This window comes from Nerophis lumbriciformis, linkage group LG01, assembly GCF_033978685.3.
Source record: "Nerophis lumbriciformis linkage group LG01, RoL_Nlum_v2.1, whole genome shotgun sequence".
NCBI lineage: Eukaryota > Metazoa > Chordata > Actinopteri > Syngnathiformes > Syngnathidae > Nerophis > Nerophis lumbriciformis.
Genome location: NC_084548.2, coordinates 18,256,935 through 18,279,615, shown reverse-complemented (window position 1 = coordinate 18,279,615; position 22,681 = coordinate 18,256,935). Strand labels below are relative to the sequence as shown.

Genomic DNA, 22,681 nt, shown 5'->3' with positions numbered 1-22,681 from the left:
CAGTGTGACCTGCATGGCTGTTGACCAAGTATGCTTTGCATTCACTTAAGTGTGTGTGAAAGCCGCAAATATTGTGTGACTAGGCCGGCACGCTGTTTGTTTGGAGGAACAGCGGACGTGAAGACAGGTTGTAGCGGACGCTAAAGGCAGTGCCTTTAAGGCACGCCCCCAATATTGTTGTACGGGTGGAAATCGGGAGAATTTCGGGAGAATGGTTGCCCCGGGAGATTTACGGGAGGGGCACTGAAATTCGGGAGTCTCCCGGGGAAATCGGGAGGGTTGGCAAGTATGGGTTAGGGTTAGACGGTTAGGGTTATAATAAGGCCATGCTGAAAGTACTCAATAATGACTAGTTAAGAGCCAATATGTTACTAATTTGCATGTTAATAAGCAACTAATTAATGGTGAATATGTTCCCCATACTAAAGTGTTACCATGTTTTTTTACTGCTGCACAAAATGAAGCGTGTATGAACATCACCTTGTTCAAAGAACAAAACCAACACAGTGCATAAACTCACAACAAATTATACACCTGCAAATCAGTGTGACTTCTGCTATGCCGTATCCGTAATACGCCGATAGGGAGAAGTTTTTATTTACACGATGAGTCGGGTGTGTCTTGACCTCCGCCGAACCCCTGAGCCCGACTCACCGAACCCCTAGTGTTCGATCGAAACCAGGTTAAGAACCACTGCACTAGGGCCAATTTAGTGTTACCAATCAACCTATCCCCAGGTGCGTGTCTTTAGAGGTGGGAGGAAGCCGGAGTTCCCAGAAGGAACACACGCGGTCGCGGGGAGAACATGCAAACTCCACACAGAAAGATCCCAAGCCCAGGATTGAACCCAGGACCTTTGTATTGTGAGGCACATGCACTAACTACCAACAAATCACCAAAAAATGATTCCCGGGCGAGGCCACTGCTGCTGCTCACTGCTCCCCTCACCTCCCAGGGGGTGATCAAGGGTGATGGGTCAAATGCAGAGGATAATTTCACCACACCTAGTGTGTGTGTGACAATCATTGGTACTTTAACTTTAACCCCTGTGCCACCCTGCAGCAAACTGGCACAGCTATGCACAAATGGCACGATGGACAGAGAATCATTTTTGGACTATCATAAATAAAAAAAAAAAAATAGACATATCGCCTACTCAGCAACATCTTGTAATTTTTGCACAGCCTGTTTAGCGATCGGTATTTGAATCTCAGTAAATCAGGCCCTGAGTGTTTTAGCGGCGTGGTACTCGAACACACCTCTCCGTCAGCAGTCTTGCTGCAGTTGCAAGCGATGTAAATCCAATCCATCAGTCTGCAGGAATTCGCAACGACTGCTCTGAAGCATTAAAACCTTGAGGAGCCCTCATGCTAAACCGAGCACTCTATAATCAAATCATACGAGGTAAATTGACTTTTATGAGTTTCAATGCGGGACAGGACCGCCAACAAGCAAGTTAAGATTGCTGTCAGAAGAAGTGTCGTTCTCTTCTGTCAATAGGCTTGAAAGGCACGGGCGCCTATGGAGGATTGTGTTCCGATGAGTCAATTCAGACGGAGAAGGGGGAAAAAAAGCCCTTCTCTTGAAGGTTGTCCAATAAGTTATGTGTGGAATAAAAAGTGAGGAGCAATAACAAAAAGGAAAGCTAAAACTAATGTGGCACATGAATGGAAGTAAGGCATCTGTATCATTCTAGAGTAGAGAAACAGAAAAAGGCCAAAATGGAGTCGGACAATATGTTTCTGCTCCTCATACCCGCAAAAGTAGCACAGCGAAATAGTATGTGGTCACCTCCGAAATAAACCAAAAAAAAAAAAAAAAACCACTCATCAAAATAACAACGATACTTCCAGTTCAGAAACAAGAGCAAAGTCTGTCACAACGTTGACCTGAATGTTGATATTGCAATGGCGAGGACCCAGCAGAGCGGCGACACGTCCGCTTTAAAGCCCCTGGAGCCGCGTGCGCTCATACCTGCAACACACACACACACACACACACACACACACACACACACACACACACACACCCACACACACACACACACACACACACACACACACACACACACACACACACACACACAGGGAATTAAGAGAGGTTAAAAAGCACTCTGAAGTAATCACTTCTTTTTTCCCCAGTATGACATCTCAGAGATTTATGTGGAAGGTACAATCAAAAATGGATAAAACGACGGTAAAAGAAGGCTTTCTGAGGATTTGAAATGCGTGGGCCTATCCTGGCAGACCGTCAATGCTCTTTTACTGCGGGAATATGGGTAAAGAAGAACCGGCACACCAGTGGAAGTAAGTGTTTGTCACCTATTATCTTTACACAATAAAAGCACACATAATTCCATAATTAAAAGGCATCTTTGCAACCTTTACATGGCAGCCTAGAGAGTGCTACCTTTCCAAAGTGTTTATTGTTTATTGAGGATCCCCATTAGCCGACGCACAAACGCCAGGCTAGTCTTCCTGGGGTCTTTTTCAAAAGTTCAAAGTACAATAATAATAATAATACACAAATCCAGTTAAAAATAAGAGAAAGGAAAAAGGAAAAGAAAAAGAAAAATTCTCAAAATAGTAAAATAAAATACCAGTACACAGATACAGTTACAGAACATACGCAGATCCAGTCACAATAAAAGAAAGGAAAAAGGAAAAGAAAAAGAAAAATTCTCAAAATAATAATAAATAACAGTACACAGATCCAGTTACAGAACATACTCAAATCCAGTTACAATAAAATAAAGGAAAAAGGGAAAGAGAAAAAAAAAAAAAGTTCTCAAACTGATAACATGAAAGATTAACTTTTAAGTCTAATTTACATGTTTCTTAAATGCTTTTTTACTGGGAATAGTCCTAATATTGATTGATTGATTGATTGAGACTTTTATTAGTAGGTTGCACAGTGAAGTACATATTCCGTACAATTGACCACTAAATGGTAACACCCGAATAAGTTTTTCAACTTGTTTAAGTTGGGGTCCACTTAAATTGATTCATGATACAGATATATACTATCAGATATATACTATCATCATAATACAGTCATCACACAAGATAATCACATTGAATTATTTACATTATTTACAATCCGGGGTGTGGAGGGGGGTGTGTGTGTGTGTGTGTGTGTGTAATCAGTCATCAACAATTGAGAACAGAGAAATGGATATTGGAACAGTGTAGGTCTGACTTGGTAGGATATGGACAGCAAGTAGTGGGCACAGAGACAGAGAGAGAGAGAGAGAGAGAGAGAGAGAGAGAGAGAGAGAGAGAGAGAGGGAGAGAGAGAGAGAGAGAGAGATCAGAAGGCATAAGAAAAAGTATCTGCATTTGCATGTTTACATTTGATTATTAACAATCCGGGGAGGGTGTTAGTTTAGGGTTGTAACTGCCTGGAGGTGAACTTTTATTGCGGTTTTGGAGGAGGATAGAGATGCACTTTCTTTTATACCTGTTGGGAGCGCATTCCACATTGGTGTGGAATTTGTAAGCATTGTATCTTGTTCAGAGACGCCTCGGGCTAAATCGGGGTCCTAATTTCCAGAATTGTAATTGGAGGTCTCCTCTCCCCATTACAAAATGTTTTCACACAACAGATGAATATACTTTTTTGATCAAACTTGGTTATGGTCATGGTGTTAGTTTACGGACGCGGGCAAATACTGCGGCATGGTCATGCTGGACCTTCAGAAGGCCTTTGACACCGTTAACCACGCTATACTGTTGGATAACCTCAGAGCAATCGGATTTGACAAAACCTCATCGAGCTGGATGCAATCTCACTTGGAGGGGAGGGAACAGGTGGTAGAGGTGAACGGCATCGTGTCCACCCCCCCCTCTCAGTAAGCTGTGGAGTCCCCCAAGGCAGTATATTAGGGCCTTTACTGTTCCCAATATACATAAACGACATGTCATCAGCATGCGACTGTGAATTGTTCTTGTTTGCGGATGACTCGGCCCTGCTGGTATCAGACAAGGACAAGTCACACGTGGAGAAAATCCTCAGTGCTGAACTAAAACGGAATCCATCCTGTTTGGGTCCCACATCAACCTTAAGAAAGTCAATGACGTCACTATAAAAGTGGGTGACATTGTTATCACCAGGAAGGATGAGGTCATCTACCTAGGTTCCATTCTAGAGGCTAATCTTTCCTGTGATAAAATGGCAACCAAGGTAATCAAAAAGGTCAACCAACGAGCGAGATTTCTCTATAGAATCTCCTCTCTGGTCAACAAAAGCACCATGAAGACTCTGGCGGGAACTCTCGTTCAACCCTTTTTTGATTACGCATGCACCTCCTGGTACCCTAGCACCTCCAAAACCCTCAAATCTAAACTCCAAACATCCCAGAACAAGCTAGTCAGATTACTTCTAGACCTCCACCCCAGATCCCACCTCACTCCTACCCACTTCTCCAAAGTGGGCTGGCTCAGGGTGGAGGACAGAGTAAAACAACTTGCACTGAGCCTAGTCTATAAAATCCGCTACACCTCCCTGATAGCGAAGTACATGTCAAACTACTTCCTTAACGTAAATGACCGCCATAACCACAACACCAGGGGGAGCTCCACTAACCACGTTAAACCCAGTTTCCGATCTAACAAAGGTCTTAACTCATTCTCTTTCTATGCCACATCAACGTGGAATGCACTCCCAACAGGTGTTAAAGAAAGGGCATCTCTATCCTCCTTCAAAACCGCAATAAAAGTACACCTCCAGGCAACTTCAACCCTAAACTAACACCCTCCCCGGATTGTTAATAATCAAATGTAAATAATCAAATGTAGACTCTCTCTCTCTCTCTCTCTCTCTCTCTCTCTCTCTCTCTCTACTACTTGCTGTACATATCCTACCAAGTCAGACCTACCCTGTTTCAATATCCATGTCTCTAATCTCTATTGTTGATGACTAAAGTGATGAAAACAACCAAACCTAACCCCCCCCCCCCCCCCCGCCCCTCCACATCCCAGATTGTAAATAATGTAAATAATTCAATGTATATACCCTGATGATTATCTTGTGTGATGACTGTATTATGATGATAGTATATATTTGTATCATGAATCAATTTAAGTGGACCCTGACTTAAACAAGTTGAAAAACTTATTCGGGTGTTACCATTTAGTGGTCAGTTGTACGGAATGTGTATTTCACTGTGCAACCTACTAATACAAGTCTCAATCAATCAATCGATACTACAATGTGATACATCGCATATTTACACTTTCTAGTTGCAACATGTCCGGAAATGAGTATGAAGCAGCAGATCTGATTCAATCCTATCCATTGTTTACATCATAGTAATTGCGGACACATTTGTTACTACTCATTCTGTAACAACAATGAATAAATAAAGAAACAAGTGAATCAATACATAAATAGACAAATGAGTACGTACACAAGTATTGAATGCATAAATAACAATAAATAAAGTTTAATAAATAGTTTAGTAATTTATGTTTATGTTTTTAAAGTCAATTGTGCAAAAGAAGTAAATAAAAGCAACATCACGATTGGTTCTTATTTCTTGAGTTTGTAAACTGTAACTAAAACAACAACAAATGATTTTGTGATGATTAAAAATATCGATGTAATCACTGTAATATCAATGTATATTAATACTAAACTTGGTGTCATTTCTGTCGATATTTCTCTCAATCCGCCCACCTTTGTTCATATTATGAGATGAATAAAATGCTTTCTTTTTTTAGTATGAGTAAAGATATATGGCATATAAATGATAATAAAGGGGCAACAATGGCTCCTAATTTAGCTGCTGACGTATGCGGTAACATATTGCATAATTTCTTGTTGTAACATTTTATCAAAACTATTATTAATCTACTTGCTAATTTACTGTTAAGATGTTTCTGTTGTAACATGGTTTGATGTACCGGTACACTTCTGCTAAAATGTAATACACAATTATTCTTCTGTTTGGATATACTTTACATTTGTTTTGGGCAATATTACAAATTTGGGCATCGATCCAATACCAAGTAATTACAGGGGCAGTATTGTTCATATCAATGCTCATACTTAAAATGTTCAAGATCTTTAAATGATTAAATTTTTCATCACAAAAATGCAATCCGACAAAAACACAATATGGCAGTGTAAGAATAATAATATTAAATAATATTGTTATTATTTCTTTATTCACTTTTATTACACACACCGTTTCGGATAAAGTCAATAATGCAAAATAACTAATTAAAAGCAACATTACGATTGGTTCTTATTTCCTGAGTTTGTAAACTATAACAAAAACAACAACAGATGATTTTGTGATGATTAAAAATATCGATTTATTCACTGTAATATCAATGTATATGAATACTACTCTTGGTGTCATTTCTGTCGATATTTCTCTCAATCCGCCCACCTTTGTTCACATTATGAGATGAAAGGGATGAGTATGCCAAGTATAAAAATGAGCCAAAATTTTGGAATGAAAGAAACAGCTGTTCTAAATGTGTCCACTAGATGCCCGCAATAGCAATTCTTTGTATCTATGTAGATTATGTTACGTATGTAAAAAAAACAAAAAACCACATGATGTTAGTACATCAGTCGAGAAAAATGAGCAAACTACATAAATAACATCCTGTAATTTGATTTTGATATAATTTTTTTATCTTGATAGATTGAAAATTAACACCAAAGAGTTGACTGATGAACATTATCACATAATTATTCAGAAAGTATAAATCACGACAAATAAAGATATAATACTATTAATTGCAACATGCAAGTGTAAAAAAAACCCAACAACATTATGATTTGTAAATTTTCAGAATGTGCTTGTTCTATTTTCAAACAAAGAAAACAATCTGAAGTTGTCTTTATTTTTAGGTTATCGTGCCGTGATTTTACCAGTCCGGCCCACTTGGGAGTAGATTTTTCTCCATGTGGCCCCCGATCTAAAATGAGTTTGACACCCCTGTACTAAAGGTTTTAAGTGTTGTACGTGCATACAAATGTTTTAAATTAGATTTTTTTTTAAAGGTTATAGTTCTCCTCTTTTGTTGAGAAGAATTGTGATACATTCCTGGTTAGCAGGTTATGGTTCGTTTTGCTAAACTTGAATTATATTTGATGCATGGGAAATTAATTGTTCAACAATATTTTTTTTCAAATGCAAAATGCCATTTTTACCATCATTAAAACCTAAATTTATAAACCTTCTTAAATCAACTCTGACATGATTTGACCGCAGTACCACTGCCTTACAAAAGAAGGACTAATGCTGTGCGTCACGGAAGACAATGAGGGAAAATTGAAGCTACGTTGACTTCATCTGCACGTCAAAGACATCCTGTTAAAATTCCAGTAAACGATTTGTTAATGAATGTTCATAAACCGAGCGCCTGGTTATTTCCTGCACTCTACAGTAATATCAGTCAAAAGATTCCCCACTCCCAACAATGGTCTATGAGCAGAAACGTTGAGCACAAGGGTAAATTTAATTTGCCTCATGGGTTATTGCAGTATTGAGCTATTTTTACAGTTATTGCCAGTTATATAAGTTGAGGAAAATGTTGGGTTGAGTGTATTACAACATTAAATCTCTTTCTACATTTTGCAACCTTTTTTTCTTCAATACTTTCACTATATCATTCTAACTGTTGGGGATGGGCGATATGGCCTAAAATCTTTATCACAGTAAATATACATAGCATGTGCCTTCCGTGATAACGATGTATATCACAATGCAACTGGCAATAAAAGTCCAAAATAGCGTCCGACTTTGTTTAACTTCTTCTGGAGCCTACAATTTATTATACTACTTTAATTTGTTAAAAAAAAAAACCTTATTTTCAAGGTGTGGCGGCGATGCTTTTGTCATAGTGGTGCGCCACATTTAGTTACATTAAGGGGGAAACCCTGCATAATATGATTTGGCATATAAATGATAATAAAGGGGCAACAAAGCCTGCTCACATATGCGGTAACATATTGCATATAACACATTCCCTGTTGTAACATTTTATCAAAACTGTTATTAATCTACTTGCTAATTTACTGCTAATATTTTGGCCTTTTTTCTGTTGGAACATGGTTTGATGTACACTTCTGCTAAAATGGAATACACAATTATTCTTCTGTTGTTTGGATACTTTACATTTGTTTTGGGCAATATTACAAATTTGGGAATCGATCCAATACCAAGTAACTACAGAGGCAGTATTGTTCATATAAATGCTCATACTTAACATTTTCAAGATCTCTAAATGATTACATTTTTTATCACACAAATGCAATCCAACAAAAACACAAGATTGCAGTTAAACAATATTATTTAATATTATTATTATTATTTCTTTATTCACTTTTATTACACACAGCATTTCTGATAAATTCAATAGTGCAAAATAACTAAATAAAAGAAACATTACGATTTGTTCTTATTTCCTGAGTTTGTAAACTATAACAAAAACAACAAAAACGATTTTGTGATAATTAAAAATATTGATTTATTCACTGTAATATCAATGTATATTAATACTATACTTGGTATAATTTCTGTCAATATTTCTGTTAATCCGCCCACCTTTGTTCATATTCAAGAGCTCTGTCTTAGCGGTTAGTTTTTTAGTATCTCGTGTGTAACATGTTTAACTTGTTTAACTGTTTATTTTCCGGCATGGAAGCAAGGATTAGTTATTTAGAAGCTGCACTGTGGTGGGATCTGAGCCGCTATCTCCGCACTCTTCCCTCACTCGTGAACAAGACTGCGAGGTACTTGAACTTCTCCACTTGGGACAGGATCTCCTCCCCAACCAGGAGATGGCACTCCACCCTTTTACGGGCAAGAACCATTCAGTCGGACTTGGAAGTGCTGATTTTCACCCTCGTCGCTTCACACTCAGCTGCGAACCAACCCAGTGAGAGCTGAAGATCCTGGTCAGATGAAGCCAGCAGGACCACATCATCCGAAAAAAGCAGAGACATAATCCTGCAGCCACTAGACCGGATACCCTCAATGCCCTGACTGCGCCTAGAAATTCTATCTATAAAAGTTGTAAACAGAATCGGTGACAAAGGGCAAAGTCCAACTCTCACTAGAAACGGGTTCGACTTACTGCAAGCAAAGCGGACCAAGCTCTGACACTGATCATACAGGGAGCGGTCTGATACCCTATACTCTCTGAGCACTCTCCACGGGACTTCCTGAGGGACACAGTCTAATGCCTTCTCCAAGTCCACAAAGCACATGTAAACTGGTTGGGCAAACTCCCATGCACCCTCAAGGATCCTGCCGAGAGTAATCGTGTTGGTCCACAGTTTCACGACCAAGACAAAAACCACACTGCTCGTCCTGAATCCAAGGTTCGACTATCTAACGTAGCCTCCTCTCCAGTACACCTGAATAGACCTTACCAGGCAGTCTATGGAGTGTGATCCCACGATAATTGGAACAGACCCTCCGGTTCCCCTTTCTAAATAGAGGAACCACCACCCCAGTCCACCAATCCAGAAGCACCGCTCCCGATGTCCACGCAATAATGCAGAGTCTTGTCAACCGCGACAGCCCCACGGCATCCAGAACCTTAAGGAACTCCGGGCGGATCTCATCCATCCCCGGGGCCCTGCCACCAAGGAGCTTTTTAACTACCTCTGCAACCTCAGATCCAGAAATAGGAGAGCCCACCACGGAGTCCCCAGGCACTACTTCCTCATTGGAAGACGTGTAGGTGAGATTAAGAAGGTCTTCAAAGTGTTCCTTCCACCGATCTACAAAATCTCCAGTCCACGTCAGCAGCACACCGTCCTCACTATACACAGTGTTGACAGTGCACTGCTTCCCCCTCCTGAGGCGGCGGATGGTGGTCCAGAATCGCTTCGAAGCCATCCGGAAGACTTTCCCCATGGCTTCACCGAAATTCCTCCCATGTCCGAGTTTTTGCCTCTGCAACTGCCAAAGCCGCACACCACATGGCCTGTCTGCTGCCTCCAGAGTCCCACGAGCCAGAAGGACCCGATAGGACTACTTCAGCTTGACGGCATCCCTCACGGTTGGTGTCCACAAGCGGGTTCTGGGATTACCGCCACGGCAGGCACCAACCACCTTGCGGCCACAGCTCCGATCGACTGCCTCAACAACAGAGGCACGGAACATTGTCCACTCGGACTCAATATCCAGTGCCTCCCTCGTAACATGTTCGAAATTCTCCAGGAGGTGGGAATGGAAACTCTCTCTGACGGGAGACTGTGCCAGACATTCCCAGCAGACTCTCACTATATGTTTGGGCCTGCCAGGTCTGTCTGGCACCCTCCCCCACCATTGGAGCTGACTCACCACCAGGTGGTGATCGGTTGAAAGCGCCGCCCCTCTCTTCACCTGAGTGTCCAAAACATGAGACCGCAAATCCGATGATACAACCACAAAGTCGATCATTGAACTGCGGCTTTGAGTGTCCTGGTGCCAAGTGCACATATGGACACCCATGCAGAACATGGTATTTGTTATGAACAATATATGAAGAGCACAAAAGTCCAAAAACAAAAAACCACTCGGGTTCAGATCAGGGCGGCATTTTCTCCCAATCATGTCCCTCCAGGTCTCACTGTCGTTGCCAACGTGAGCGTTGAAGTCTCCCAGTAGAACAACGGAATCTCCAAAGGGAGCACTTTCCAGTACTCCCTCTAGGGACTCCAAAAAAGGCAAGTACTTTGAACTGCTGTTTGGTGCTTAAACACAAACAACAGTCAGGACCTGTCCCCCCACCTGGAGGAGGAGGAAAGCTACCCTTCCATACACCGGGTTGAACTCCAACATGCAGGCTCTGAGCCACGGGGAAATAAGTATTGCCTGTCGCCTCTCTGCTGGCAACGCCAGAGAAGAAGAGGGTTCAACCCCTATCGAGAGGACTGGTTCCAGAGCCATTGCTATGCGTCGAAGTGAGACGACTCGATCCGGCCGAAACTTCTCTACCTCCCGCACCAGCTCAGACTCCTTCCCGCCCAGCGAGGTGACGTTCCACGTCCTAAGAACTAGCTTCTGTAGCCGAGGATCGGACTGCCAAGGGCCCTGCCTTCGGCTGCCGCCCAGCTCACAGAGCACCAGACTTATATTCCCCCTTCTGATGGGTGGTGAGCCCATTGGAGGGGGTACCCATGTTGCCTTTTCGGGCATGGGGGCAGGCCCGGCCAACAGGCGCTCGCCTCGAGCTCCACCTCCAGGCTTGGCTCCAGAAGGGGACCCCAGTGACCCGCGTCCGGGCAAGGGAAATTTGGGTCCTCGATTTTTTTGTATTCAAAGAAGTCTATTTCAGAAACATGTACATTATTATTGATTTAGGGTATAATTTTTTCATTTTAGCACTGTGTAATTCTATGTACGTTTATTTTTCCTCAGTTTTTTATTTTCCTTTTTTCTGTCTTATCATTTGACAAAGTTTATCCTGTTAAACTGTAAGTAGGTTAAATATAATTATTGAATACAATCAAAAAAAAGAGTAAGATTAATAATCCAGTGTTAATTACTTAGTGGACCTCTCGCCCTTGTAGAGTGGAAAAAGGTCAAAGAGGTAAAGAACTACTGAATCATATTGTACAGCATCTCTATACCGCAACCATAACAGTTAATCTTTCTTTCAAAATTATTACAATTTTATTATTGGAAAACTATTTTTTTTCCTATTATTCTGACTTTTTTCTTGCTTAGTGGTTTTTTTTTGTGTGTTTTTCTCAGTGTGGCTCGAGTACTTTGCTCTACTGAGTGCCATTCCAATTGAATCTGTTTCCTATCTGTGATTAAAGTGCCTTCTATCCAGTAATCCCATTAAAAACCTGATCCGCATAAAACAAATGTGAAAGCCTTTGATGCTTAAGAGTTTCTTTGAAAACAGCTCCCGTGCGTGAGTGTTTTGCTCATATACTTTTAAGATGGAACATTCACAGAGTGTAAGAAATAGGCTATTTTTCATAAAATATTCCTAAAAACAGCATGGATTTCTACCTCTCTCAGCTGCTGTTTTTCTAGGATTGAACAAAAAAGGCAGCTTTAAATGCAAATGAGCATTTGGAGCTGAAGAGGAGCCCCCGTGGAGTCACACAGGACAGTAATTTCATGTGGTAATAGAGGAAGTCAACCTGCGACAGAGATGAATTGTGCAGCAATATTCAGCCAAATAGCATAAACCGGCTCAAGCCCTCTGCCTGGGATGGGGACTCGATTAATGGTGAGTCAACAACGTAGGAGCAGATTTCCTTGTTTAAAAAAGCGTGAAGTAGCTGAATAAGTCAAAAAATATGTAGGTTTTAGGGAATAAAGACCTAGATAATCCTCATGTCATGGTCAGCATGCTTCGTTTTACAGGACTGAAAACTCTTAAATAACATTCTTTTTCTTGTGGGCAGATGAAAATGTTGCAGTCAATGCTTCCCTTTCATGCGAGAGCAAAGGCGTTTTTTCCTTGAACCATGCAAAAGTGTCAAGAACGTGCTTACTGAGCTGGTGGACTCGAATGGGATCTGAAGCAGGGCCCAGACCTCCTTCACTCAGGGACTGAATGCGAATTATGTATTCATCGTCAACCTCGCTGAGATTGAGTTCCGCTGTTGAATTGGTTGTTGTGAAGGTGGTTACGTCTTTGTGTTTACTTCCCCTGCATGACAGCTAAATAAAGCAAAAGAGTCGGATGAAATACATGAGTAGTTTGACACTGAGTAATAATCTGGTACTTGTTGGGCACATGTCATGTCAGTGTCAATGTGTGCACAGTCTCACTTGGTAACCTGTAACTTCTGACTCCGACTCCATGGCTACCACAGGCTCCCAGTAAAGTGAGAGTTGGGAACCAATTAGCGTCCATTCAACATCAAGTGGTGGTTGGGACGGGGCTGTAACATAACATAGCATTCGAAACATTACGAATTGACAGAATACAAAGTTAGTTTGTTAATGGTAAAGCACTAAAAATCCAATCTTCCCTCTGCAGAAGAGAGCCGTAAAAATTATAAGTGGAAATGCATACAGGGAACCCACAAACCCAATATTCAAACAGTTAAAGATATTTGCATTTCATGAACTGGCAGAGTACATCCATCCATCCATTTTCTACCGCTTATTCCCTTCGTGGTCACGGGGGGTGCTGGAGCCTATCTCAGCTACAATCGGGCGGAAGGCAGGGTACACCCTAGACAAGTCGCCACCTCATCGCAGGGCCAACATTCACACTCACATTCACAAACTAGGGCTAATTTAGTGTTGCCAATCAACCTATCCCCAGGTGCATGTCTTTGGAGGTGGGAGGAAGCCGGAGTACCCGGAGGGAACCCACGCAGTCACGGGGAGAACATGCAAACTCCACACAGAAAGATCCCGAGGCCGGGATTGAACTCACGACTACTCAGGACCTTCGTATTGTGAGGCAGACGCACTAACCCCTCTGGTAGAGTACAATATTCTGAAAATCATTTACACAAATTCTTACAAAACAACATTCAAAACAAATGTGTTGAACAAGAAAGTAATTATAATCTGAAAGTAACTGAGATCATTACTAAACGGAGACACGGAACAGGGATGAAGGAAGTACAAACGTAAGTATTTCAATCAAAGGTGTTAGTTTATGGAACAATCTTGACAGTGAAATAAAACAATCTAATCTAATCTATTTTGTTTTATGTTATGAAATATGTATGTTATGAATAAATATATATATATATATATATGTATATATATATATATATATATATATATATATATATATATATATATATGTATGTGTGGGAAAAAAAATCACAAGACTATTTCATCTCTACAGGCCTGTTTCATGAGGGGGGGTACCCTCAATCGTCAGGAGATTTTAATGGGAGCATTCGCATACCATGGTTTATATAGGGCACAGAGTGGGTGGGTACAGGCTGGCCTAGGGGCGTGGTGATTGGCTCATGTGTTACCTAGGAGGTGTTTCCGTCTATGGCGGCATGTTGTTACAATTTCGCTGCGCTTGTTGAGGGATGACAGGTCTGGACGGTAAATAATAAACAGTTTCTCTTTCAAGCATAGGTTGCATCTTTTATTACCACTATTGTAAGGTGTGCTGGATGCAAGAATTTGCCATGTTATTGAATATTCAACATTATTGTCTTTGAGGTCCCAAATGTGTTTGCTGAGTTCTGTGGTATTTCGCAGGTTTTTGTTGCTAAAAAGAAGCCTTGTGATTGTTCCATCTGGTTTTGAATTCTCCCTCGGTTAATCCTACATATGTGTCGGATGTGTTAATGTCCTTGCGTATTACCTTAGATTGGTAGACAACTGATGTTTGTAAGCACCCCCCGTTGAGAGGGCAATCAGGTTTCTTTCGGCAATTACATCCTTTGTTGGTTTTGGAGTCGCTCTGTCTGAGGGCCGACGGCTCATTTGCAATTGTTTTGTTGTGGTTTGAGATGATTTGTCGTATATTGTTCATGCAGCTGTAGCTCAATTTAATGTTGTTCTTGTTGAATACTTTTCTTAGGATGTTGTCTTTGGGAAAGTGTTTGTCAATCAGATTGAGGAATTTGTGTCCAATGTTCGTTGAGACGTTTTTGCTGTATGGGGGGTTGTACCAGATGATGTCGTTCCGTTTTCTGTTCTTTTTTGGCTGGTTTCCTGGCGTGGGTTCATAGGTGAGGGTGAAATTGTATCCGCTTTCATCAAGGGCTTTTTGGTACGGGGGGGTTGCTTGGTCAAATTCAGCTTTGCTAGATGACAGCATCGATAGCCTTTTATTGATTCCGGTAGGTATTCTTTTCGTGGTGGTGGGTGGGTGGTTGCTGTCATGGTGCACGTATTGGAGTGTTGTGTTGGGTTTCGTGAATGGTTGGTAGCTGTTATTTCTCAGGTTGAAAGTGACGTCAAGGAAGTTGACGGTTTGCTTGTTGGCTTCAATCGTGATCCGTAGGCCGTTCTCTTTGAAAATTTGGCATATGCGCTTCTTGGTATTCTCGCTGCTCCTTGGCGAGGCGCGACACACTGCCAGTCCGCCATCACGGTAAATACCAAGGTTCAGATTGAGGCTAGCGAGCTGGGAGAGGAGGAAACTCCCAACGAGTTCACACGTTTCTGCTCCGTCAAAACTTCCCATAGTGACGTCAAATGTTGCATTGTTCTTTTTTTGCCATGGTGTACTGTTGTGGATGAGAATGGAGTTTTTTGCGTGGATGATGATGTTTCTTTCGTTGCCTGTGATTGAGTCGTAGTCTGAGGCGAAGTCTAGTGCTTGAGTCAGTAGGTCTTGCGTGATGGAAGGGTAAAATTCCTCGATATCAAAGGAGATAAAGTTGTGCTGTTGTTTGTCTTGGATGTTGTTGAACGGATCACGATTGAAGCCAACAAGCAAACCGTCAACTTCCTTGACGTCACTTTCAACCTGAGAAATAACAGCTACCAACCATTCACGAAACCCAACACAACACTCCAATACGTGCACCATGACAGCAACCACCCACCCACCACCACGAAAAGAATACCTACCGGAATCAATAAAAGGCTATCGATGCTGTCATCTAGCAAAGCTGAATTTGACCAAGCAACCCCCCCGTACCAAAAAGCCCTTGATGAAAGCGGATACAATTTCACCCTCACCTATGAACCCACGCCAGGAAACCAGCCAAAAAAGAACAGAAAACGGAACGACATCATCTGGTACAACCCCCCATACAGCAAAAACGTCTCAACGAACATTGGACACAAATTCCTCAATCTGATTGACAAACACTTTCCCAAAGACAACATCCTAAGAAAAGTATTCAACAAGAACAACATTAAATTGAGCTACAGCTGCATGAACAATATACGACAAATCATCTCAAACCACAACAAAACAATTGCAAATGAGCCGTCGGCCCTCAGACAGAGCGACTCCAAAACCAACAAAGGATGTAATTGCCGAAAGAAACCTGATTGCCCTCTTAACGGGGGGTGCTTACAAACATCAGTTGTCTACCAATCTAAGGTAATACGCAAGGACATTAACACATCCGACACATATGTAGGATTAACCGAGGGAGAATTCAAAACCAGATGGAACAATCACAAGGCTTCTTTCAGGAACAAAAACCTGCGAAATACCACAGAACTCAGCAAACACATTTGGGACCTCAAAGACAATAATGTTGAATATTCAATAACATGGCAAATTCTTGCATCCAGCACACCTTACAATAGTGGTAATAAAAGATGCAACCTATGCTTGAAAGAGAAACTGTTTATTATTTACCGTCCAGACCTGTCATCCCTCAACAAGCGCAGCGAAATTGTAACAACATGCCGCCATAGACGGAAACACCTCCTAGGTAACACATGAGCCAATCACCACGCCCCTAGGCCAGCCTGTACCCACCCACTCTGTGCCCTATATAAACCATGGTATGCGAATGCTCCCATTAAAATCTCCTGACGATTGAGGGTACCCCCCCTCATGAAACAGGCCTGTAGAGATGAAATAGTCTTGTGATTTTTTTTCCCACACATACATATATTGCGCTCTACTACGGTATCGAGCACTATTTTTTGGATAACCTTATTAAGATATATATATATATATATATATATATATATATATATATATATATATATATATATATATATATATATATACAGTAGCTAGTCTTCTGAGATGAACAACACCTGTTGTAACTGTAAGAAGGGGGGGCAGATATACATTTGACTTCTTTCTGCTCCTTTTTGTTCATTATTTATTTTAAGTGTTACACTGATTGTTTTTTGTTGTTGTTTTTTTCCTTAAATGAATGAAATAAAACAGAAACTAAACCAAACCAAAAACATGTAAAGATTCTAATGTTGTCAATGAATAGGGTTCAAGGTTGTATATATAAAAAACAATAACATTTGACAATTGAGCTACTTAGACTCCTACGTTGTTCTGAGTATTGGTGCATTCAGACAAAACAACTGTTAAAATAAATTATTACGAGCCCAAAATAATATGACATTCATTGCCCATGATGAATAAACAGTGGAATCTCCATTTACGAAACCCATATTCTACGAACCTTTTGATTTACAAACAGAACGAATAAAAATATACTTTGATGTACACTTTTTTTTTTAGTGTACAAACATTTTAATCACGCCTCGCAGTACAGCTATTTTGTGTCCAGCAGCACATCCATTGTAGGCGGGCTGACCGATCACCGGTGCTCAGTCAGTCAGCTAATTGATACCTAATGGGCTTTTTAAGTGTTTTTTTTTAGCCTTTTTACAGCATTTTTCTAGTTTTGTCACATCCTGTGTGGGGTGCGGTCTTTCTGGTGTCACTTCCTCTTCGAACTTATTTTGTAAATGATCAATGAGTCCATACAAAGCTAAGAGCCGGACATTCAAGAAATGCACGGCGCACTTACCCGTGTAAAAAAATATCCAAGGAGGGGAACCTTAAACCAGTGTTTTTCAACATTTTTGGAGCCAAGGCAAATTTTTGTTCATTGAAAAAATGCGGAGGCACACCACCAACAGAAAACATACAAAATGTAAACTTGGTAGGTGATATTGACAGTAAAAAGTCAATATCATGTTGGATATGAATTCAAACCATAACCAACCACGCATCACTATAGCTCTAGTCTCAAAGTAAGTGTCACGACCTGTCCCATCACACCGTGACTTATTTGGAGTTTTTTGGTGTTTTCCTGTGTGTAGTGTCTTGCACTCCTATTTTGGTGTTTTTTCCTGTTTTGTTGGTATTTTCTTGCAGCAGTTTCATGTCTTCCTTTGAGCGCTATTCCCCGCACCTGCTTTGTTTTAGCAATCAAGACTATTTCAGTTGTGCAGACGCTACCCTTTGTGTGGAAAATGTTGATTGTAATGTCATGTACGGATGTACTTTGTGGACGCCGTCTGCTCCACACGCTGTAAGTCTTTGCTGTCTGTTTTTGTTTACTTTGTAGCCAGTTCAGTTTTAGTTTCGTTTTCCATAGTCATCCCTAAGCTTCAATGCCTTTTCTAGGGGCACTCGCCTTTTGTTTATATTTGGTTTAAAGGGGAACATTATCACAATTTCAATGACAATTTCCCAATGGCTTATTATATTTTTTGAAGTTTTTTTCAAAATTTTACCCATCACGCAGTATCCCTAAAAAAAGCTTCAAAGTTTTAACCATCGTTATAAACACCCGTCCATTTTCCTGTGACGTCACATAGTGAATACAAACAAACATGGCGGAAAGAACAGCAAGCCATAGCGACATTAGCTCGGATTCAGACTCGGATTTCAGCGGCTTAAGCGATTCAACAGATTACGCATGTATTGAAACGGATGGTTGTAGTGTGGAGGCAGGTAGCGAAAACGAAATTGAAGAAGAAACTGAAGCTATTGAGCCATATCGGTTTGAACCGTATGCAAGCAAAACCGACGAAAACGACACGACAGCCAGCGACACGGGAGAAAGCGAGGACGAATTCGGCGATCGCCTTCTAACCAACGATTGGTATGTGTTTGTTTGGCATTAAAGGAAACTAACAACTATGAACTAGGTTTACAGCATATGAAATACATTTGGCAACAACATGCACTTTGAGAGTGCAGACAGCCCAGTTTTCATCAATTAATATATTCTGTAGACATACACTCATCCGCGCTCTTTTCCTGAAAGCTGATCTGTCCAGTTTTGGAGTTGATGTCAGCAGGCCAGGGAAGCTAGGGTCGATATTCTTCTCTTGATCATCTTTGGGGGCATAAGGGACGGTGTGAGCCAAGACATCCAGGGGGTTTAGCTCGCTCGTCTGCGGGAACAAACTGCCGCCATTGCTTGCCGTGCTACCGAGGTCCTTTGTCCCTGAATTGCTCACACACTCCGGCAGATTCAATGGGGGTCTGGCGGCAGATTTCTTTGACTTTATCGTTGGAAATGCATCTGCTTTGAGTGTCCCAGGATATCCACACATTCTTGCCATCTCTGTTGTAGCATAGTTTTCGTCGGTAAAGTGTGCGGAACAAACGTCCAATTTCTTGCCACTTTCGCATCTTTGGGCCACTGGTGCAACTTGAATCCGTCCGTCCCTGTTCGTGTTGTTACACCCTCCGACAACACACCGACGAGGCATGATGTCTCCAAGGTACGGAAAACAGTCGAAAAAACGGAAAATAACAGAGCTGATTTGACTCGGTGTTTGAGAAAATGGCGGATTGCTTCCCGATGTGACGTCACGTTGTGACGTCATCGCTCCGAGAGTGAATATTAGAAAGGCGTTTCATTTGCCAAAATTCACCCATTTAGAGTTCGGAAATCGGTTAAAAAAATATATGGTCTTTTTTCTGCAACATCAAGGTATATGTTGACGCTTACATAGGTCTGGTGATAATGTTCCCCTTTAAGCATTAGATACAACGTTTACAAAGCAATTAGCTACCTGCTGCCACCTACTGATATGGAAGAGTATCACACGGTTACTCTGCCGAGCTCCAAACATCACCGACACTTAATTTACAGATTATAATTACTGGTTTGCATAAAATATTTTTAACCCAAATAGGTGAAATTACATAATCTCCCACGGCACACCAGACTGTATTTCACGGCACACGCGGCAAACAATGGTTTAGTGTGGCTGACACAGGGCTTAGGCTAAATAATAATTTGTTTAAGGAGTTATCCGGCTTAATCTAGACAGGGCCTCAGTCCTGGAGAATTTGTGACAATTTCAATGATTTCGTGCATCCAGATTGTCTCATTGGAAACAGTATCAAATTCACGACCACGTATGTAAGAGGCTTGGGTCGGCTTTGAATACCGTTCACAGTGACATTAAAAAAATCAAATATACAAAAAATTTAATGAATGTTGTCTGCCTATCTGTGTTGGCCCTGCGATGAGGTGGTGTACCCCGCCTTCCGCCACGAGTGCAGCTGGGATCGGCTCCAGCCCACCCGTGACCCTGAAAGGGACAAGCGATAGAAAATGGATGGATGGATGTATGGAATAGAATTGCAGTGTGAACATGGCCTAAGTCACCCATAATATAATTATAATTGTAGTGTGTTAGTGCCTTTGTTTACCCTGACAGAGCAGAGCACATCAAAGACCAGCAAGGAAAGACCAACCAGAACAAACATCCTCCTCTATAGTTTGTACCTCGAGATAATCACCACTGTGTACACAAAAATCAAGCCCCGGAGCAGCAGGGCGTCGCAAAAACTTACGCGGCTTTTTTGTGGTGACATTGATTGCAGGAAGGAAGGGGCCGGTGCCTGCTGTGTTGAAGGCGCTGACAGTTAGGAAATACTGCGTGTGCCCCGTCAAGCCGCTAACCGTGACTGAGGTTTGGTTCCACGGTACTCGAACCTTCCCCATGGTCTCTGGCTTGGTGTCGTCCTCCCAGTAAACCACCTACGTGAGAAAGGTTGACTCATTTGGATGAGAAGCCACAGCAAAATAATAGACGGGAGCATCATGTATTACACATAGCACAAAACCATTATGGTTGTTTGTTTTTGATGTGTCAGCATGTGGCGGTGTTAAATGATCCCCTCCTGCTGTACCCTCTGAAGAGACATCATAGCATTCTAGCTATCCACTGAGATGTTTGATCGGGCATAACAAACCCTTGCTTCTTCCCCCCCCCCTCCTTCTTCTTCATCTCTAGGAAGACTTATTTTGGCTAAGATGCCATCTTAAGAAAGAGCGACTACTAAACATTTTTCAGGTTGTTAAATTACAACAGAAGGAGTATGTATGTGGTGTGCTAACAATAACTTGGTTCTTAACACTAACAAAACCACATAACTAATTGTACACTTCCGCAGGAAACGGCAGAACAAACACCCTCCACTTTTAATTAATAACATTCTCGTAGAAAGGATCAAGCATTTCAAATTCTTAGGGGTGAACATAACAGAAGATTTATGCTGGGACATTAACACTGCTTCTACAGTCGGAAAGGCCCAACAACGTCTTTTTTTTTTGAGGAAACTAAAATGTGCAAACATTCCGCAGAAATCAATGGTCAACTTTTACAACTGTGCCATCAGCAGTGTCCTCACTTACGGATTTTTAGTGTGGTTTGCTAGCTGCACTAAAGCGAACCAACAGGCCCTCTAGCGAGTGGTTAAAGCGGCGGGGAAAATTACAAGGACGATACTCCCAGAGATGAGTGCCATGTACACAACTCACTGCCTAAAGCGAGTACACAACATCCTGAAGGACAGATACCACCCAGCACATGGCCTCTTCAACCTGCTACCCTCTGGAAGGAGGTATAGATCGATTCGCGCCAGGACCACCAGAATGTCTCATAGTCTGTATCCCCAAGCTGTGAGACTGCTAAATGAACAGCCTGCCCCTTTGCTGCCCCGGACCATCTTATTGCCTCACTCTTCACCACCTCAATAATTGTGCTCTGGACATTGCATTGCTGCAACATCAACGTAACACCCATCAGACATCTGACTGTTCCCACCCCCACGTCCCTCTTATCGCGATCTTCCTGACAATGCTAAAATGCTAAAATGTAAACTATTGTCAACCTGCACATCAATGCAGTTTCTATGCCGCTGGACAAAGCTCAAACAAAATATTGTTGTTCATGTATGACTTAAGTGTTATTATGACAATGACAATAAAGGAATTGATTGATTGATTGATTGATTGATGTAACTTAGATATTGGGTTTCACTATGTAAAAGCGCTTTGAGTCACTAGAGAAAAGCGTTATATAAATATAATTCACTTCACACACTTCACTAGTTAGAACCACAATACAATTGGAATTTCGGAGACCTTATCAAAAACATTCAGAATTTTGTACATGCCTCATAAGTAATAAATACATGCAATTTAGAATATTATCAATAAGGAAATTTGTAACAGAGCATATACTTTTTTCAAACATTCAAACCATATAAAAAAACATTCGTCCTTGCATTTTCTTCAGGGCTTATCCCCACTTCAGGTGAGAGGTGGGTTACATCCTAGATGGGTCAACAGCCAATCGCAGCGCATATATCGACTAACAACCATTCACACTCAAATTCATAAAAAGACTAGATTTTATTAAAAAAAATACTAAAAACTAGTGAAATTGTCTGCCCATGCAGCTAGTTAATTTTACTTGATAAGAAATCCTAAATGAAGATTTGTATACCGTATTTTCCGGACCATAGGGTGCACCGGATTATAAGGCACACTGCCAAGGAATGGTCTATTTTTGATCTTTTTCATATATTAGGCGCACCGCATTATTGGGCACATTAAAGGAGTCATAATATTATGATTTTTTTTCTAAATTGAAAACACTTCCTTGTGGTCTACATAACATGTAATGGTGGTTCTTTGGTCAAAATGTTGCATTGATTATGTTTTACAGATCATCTTCAAGCTGCTTTCTGACATTCGCTTCCAGATGCGCCATTTTGTGGGCGGTCTTAATTACGTGGCCCATCTTCGGCAGCGTCTTCTCCCCGTCATCTTTGTTGTAGCGGTGTAGCGTGCAAGGACGGGGTGGAAGAAGTGTCCAAAGATGGAGCTAACTGCTTTAATGACATTCAGACTTTACTTCAATCAATAACGGAGCAGCATCTCCTCATCCGGAAACAACCACATCGGAAATGTGTCCTGTGAAAAACCGTCCGACCGGAACTCTAATAACTAAAGTTTCTTGGGTGAATAATATAAACTCACTACGTTTTAGAGCTTTCATGGCGAGTTTACTGACAGATAT

The 22,681-nt window shown here is 41.4% G+C and overlaps 1 protein-coding gene across 1 annotated transcript in view; it reads right to left on the bottom strand.

Moving 5' to 3' along the window:
• Positions 1-1,828: 1,828 nt before the first annotated feature.
• cntn3a.2 (contactin 3a, tandem duplicate 2) overlaps positions 1,829-22,681 on the bottom strand; it is a 220,099-nt gene continuing 199,246 nt past the window's right edge. Inside the window, exons 20-23 of the mRNA XM_061976496.1 lie at positions 20,166-20,352; positions 12,746-12,858; positions 12,466-12,634; positions 1,829-1,974 (exon numbers count right to left, since the gene is read on the bottom strand). Coding sequence (XP_061832480.1) covers positions 1,877-1,974; positions 12,466-12,634; positions 12,746-12,858; positions 20,166-20,352 — 567 coding nt within the window. The 3' untranslated portion in view covers positions 1,829-1,876. The remainder of the gene's footprint in view (positions 1,975-12,465; positions 12,635-12,745; positions 12,859-20,165; positions 20,353-22,681) is intronic.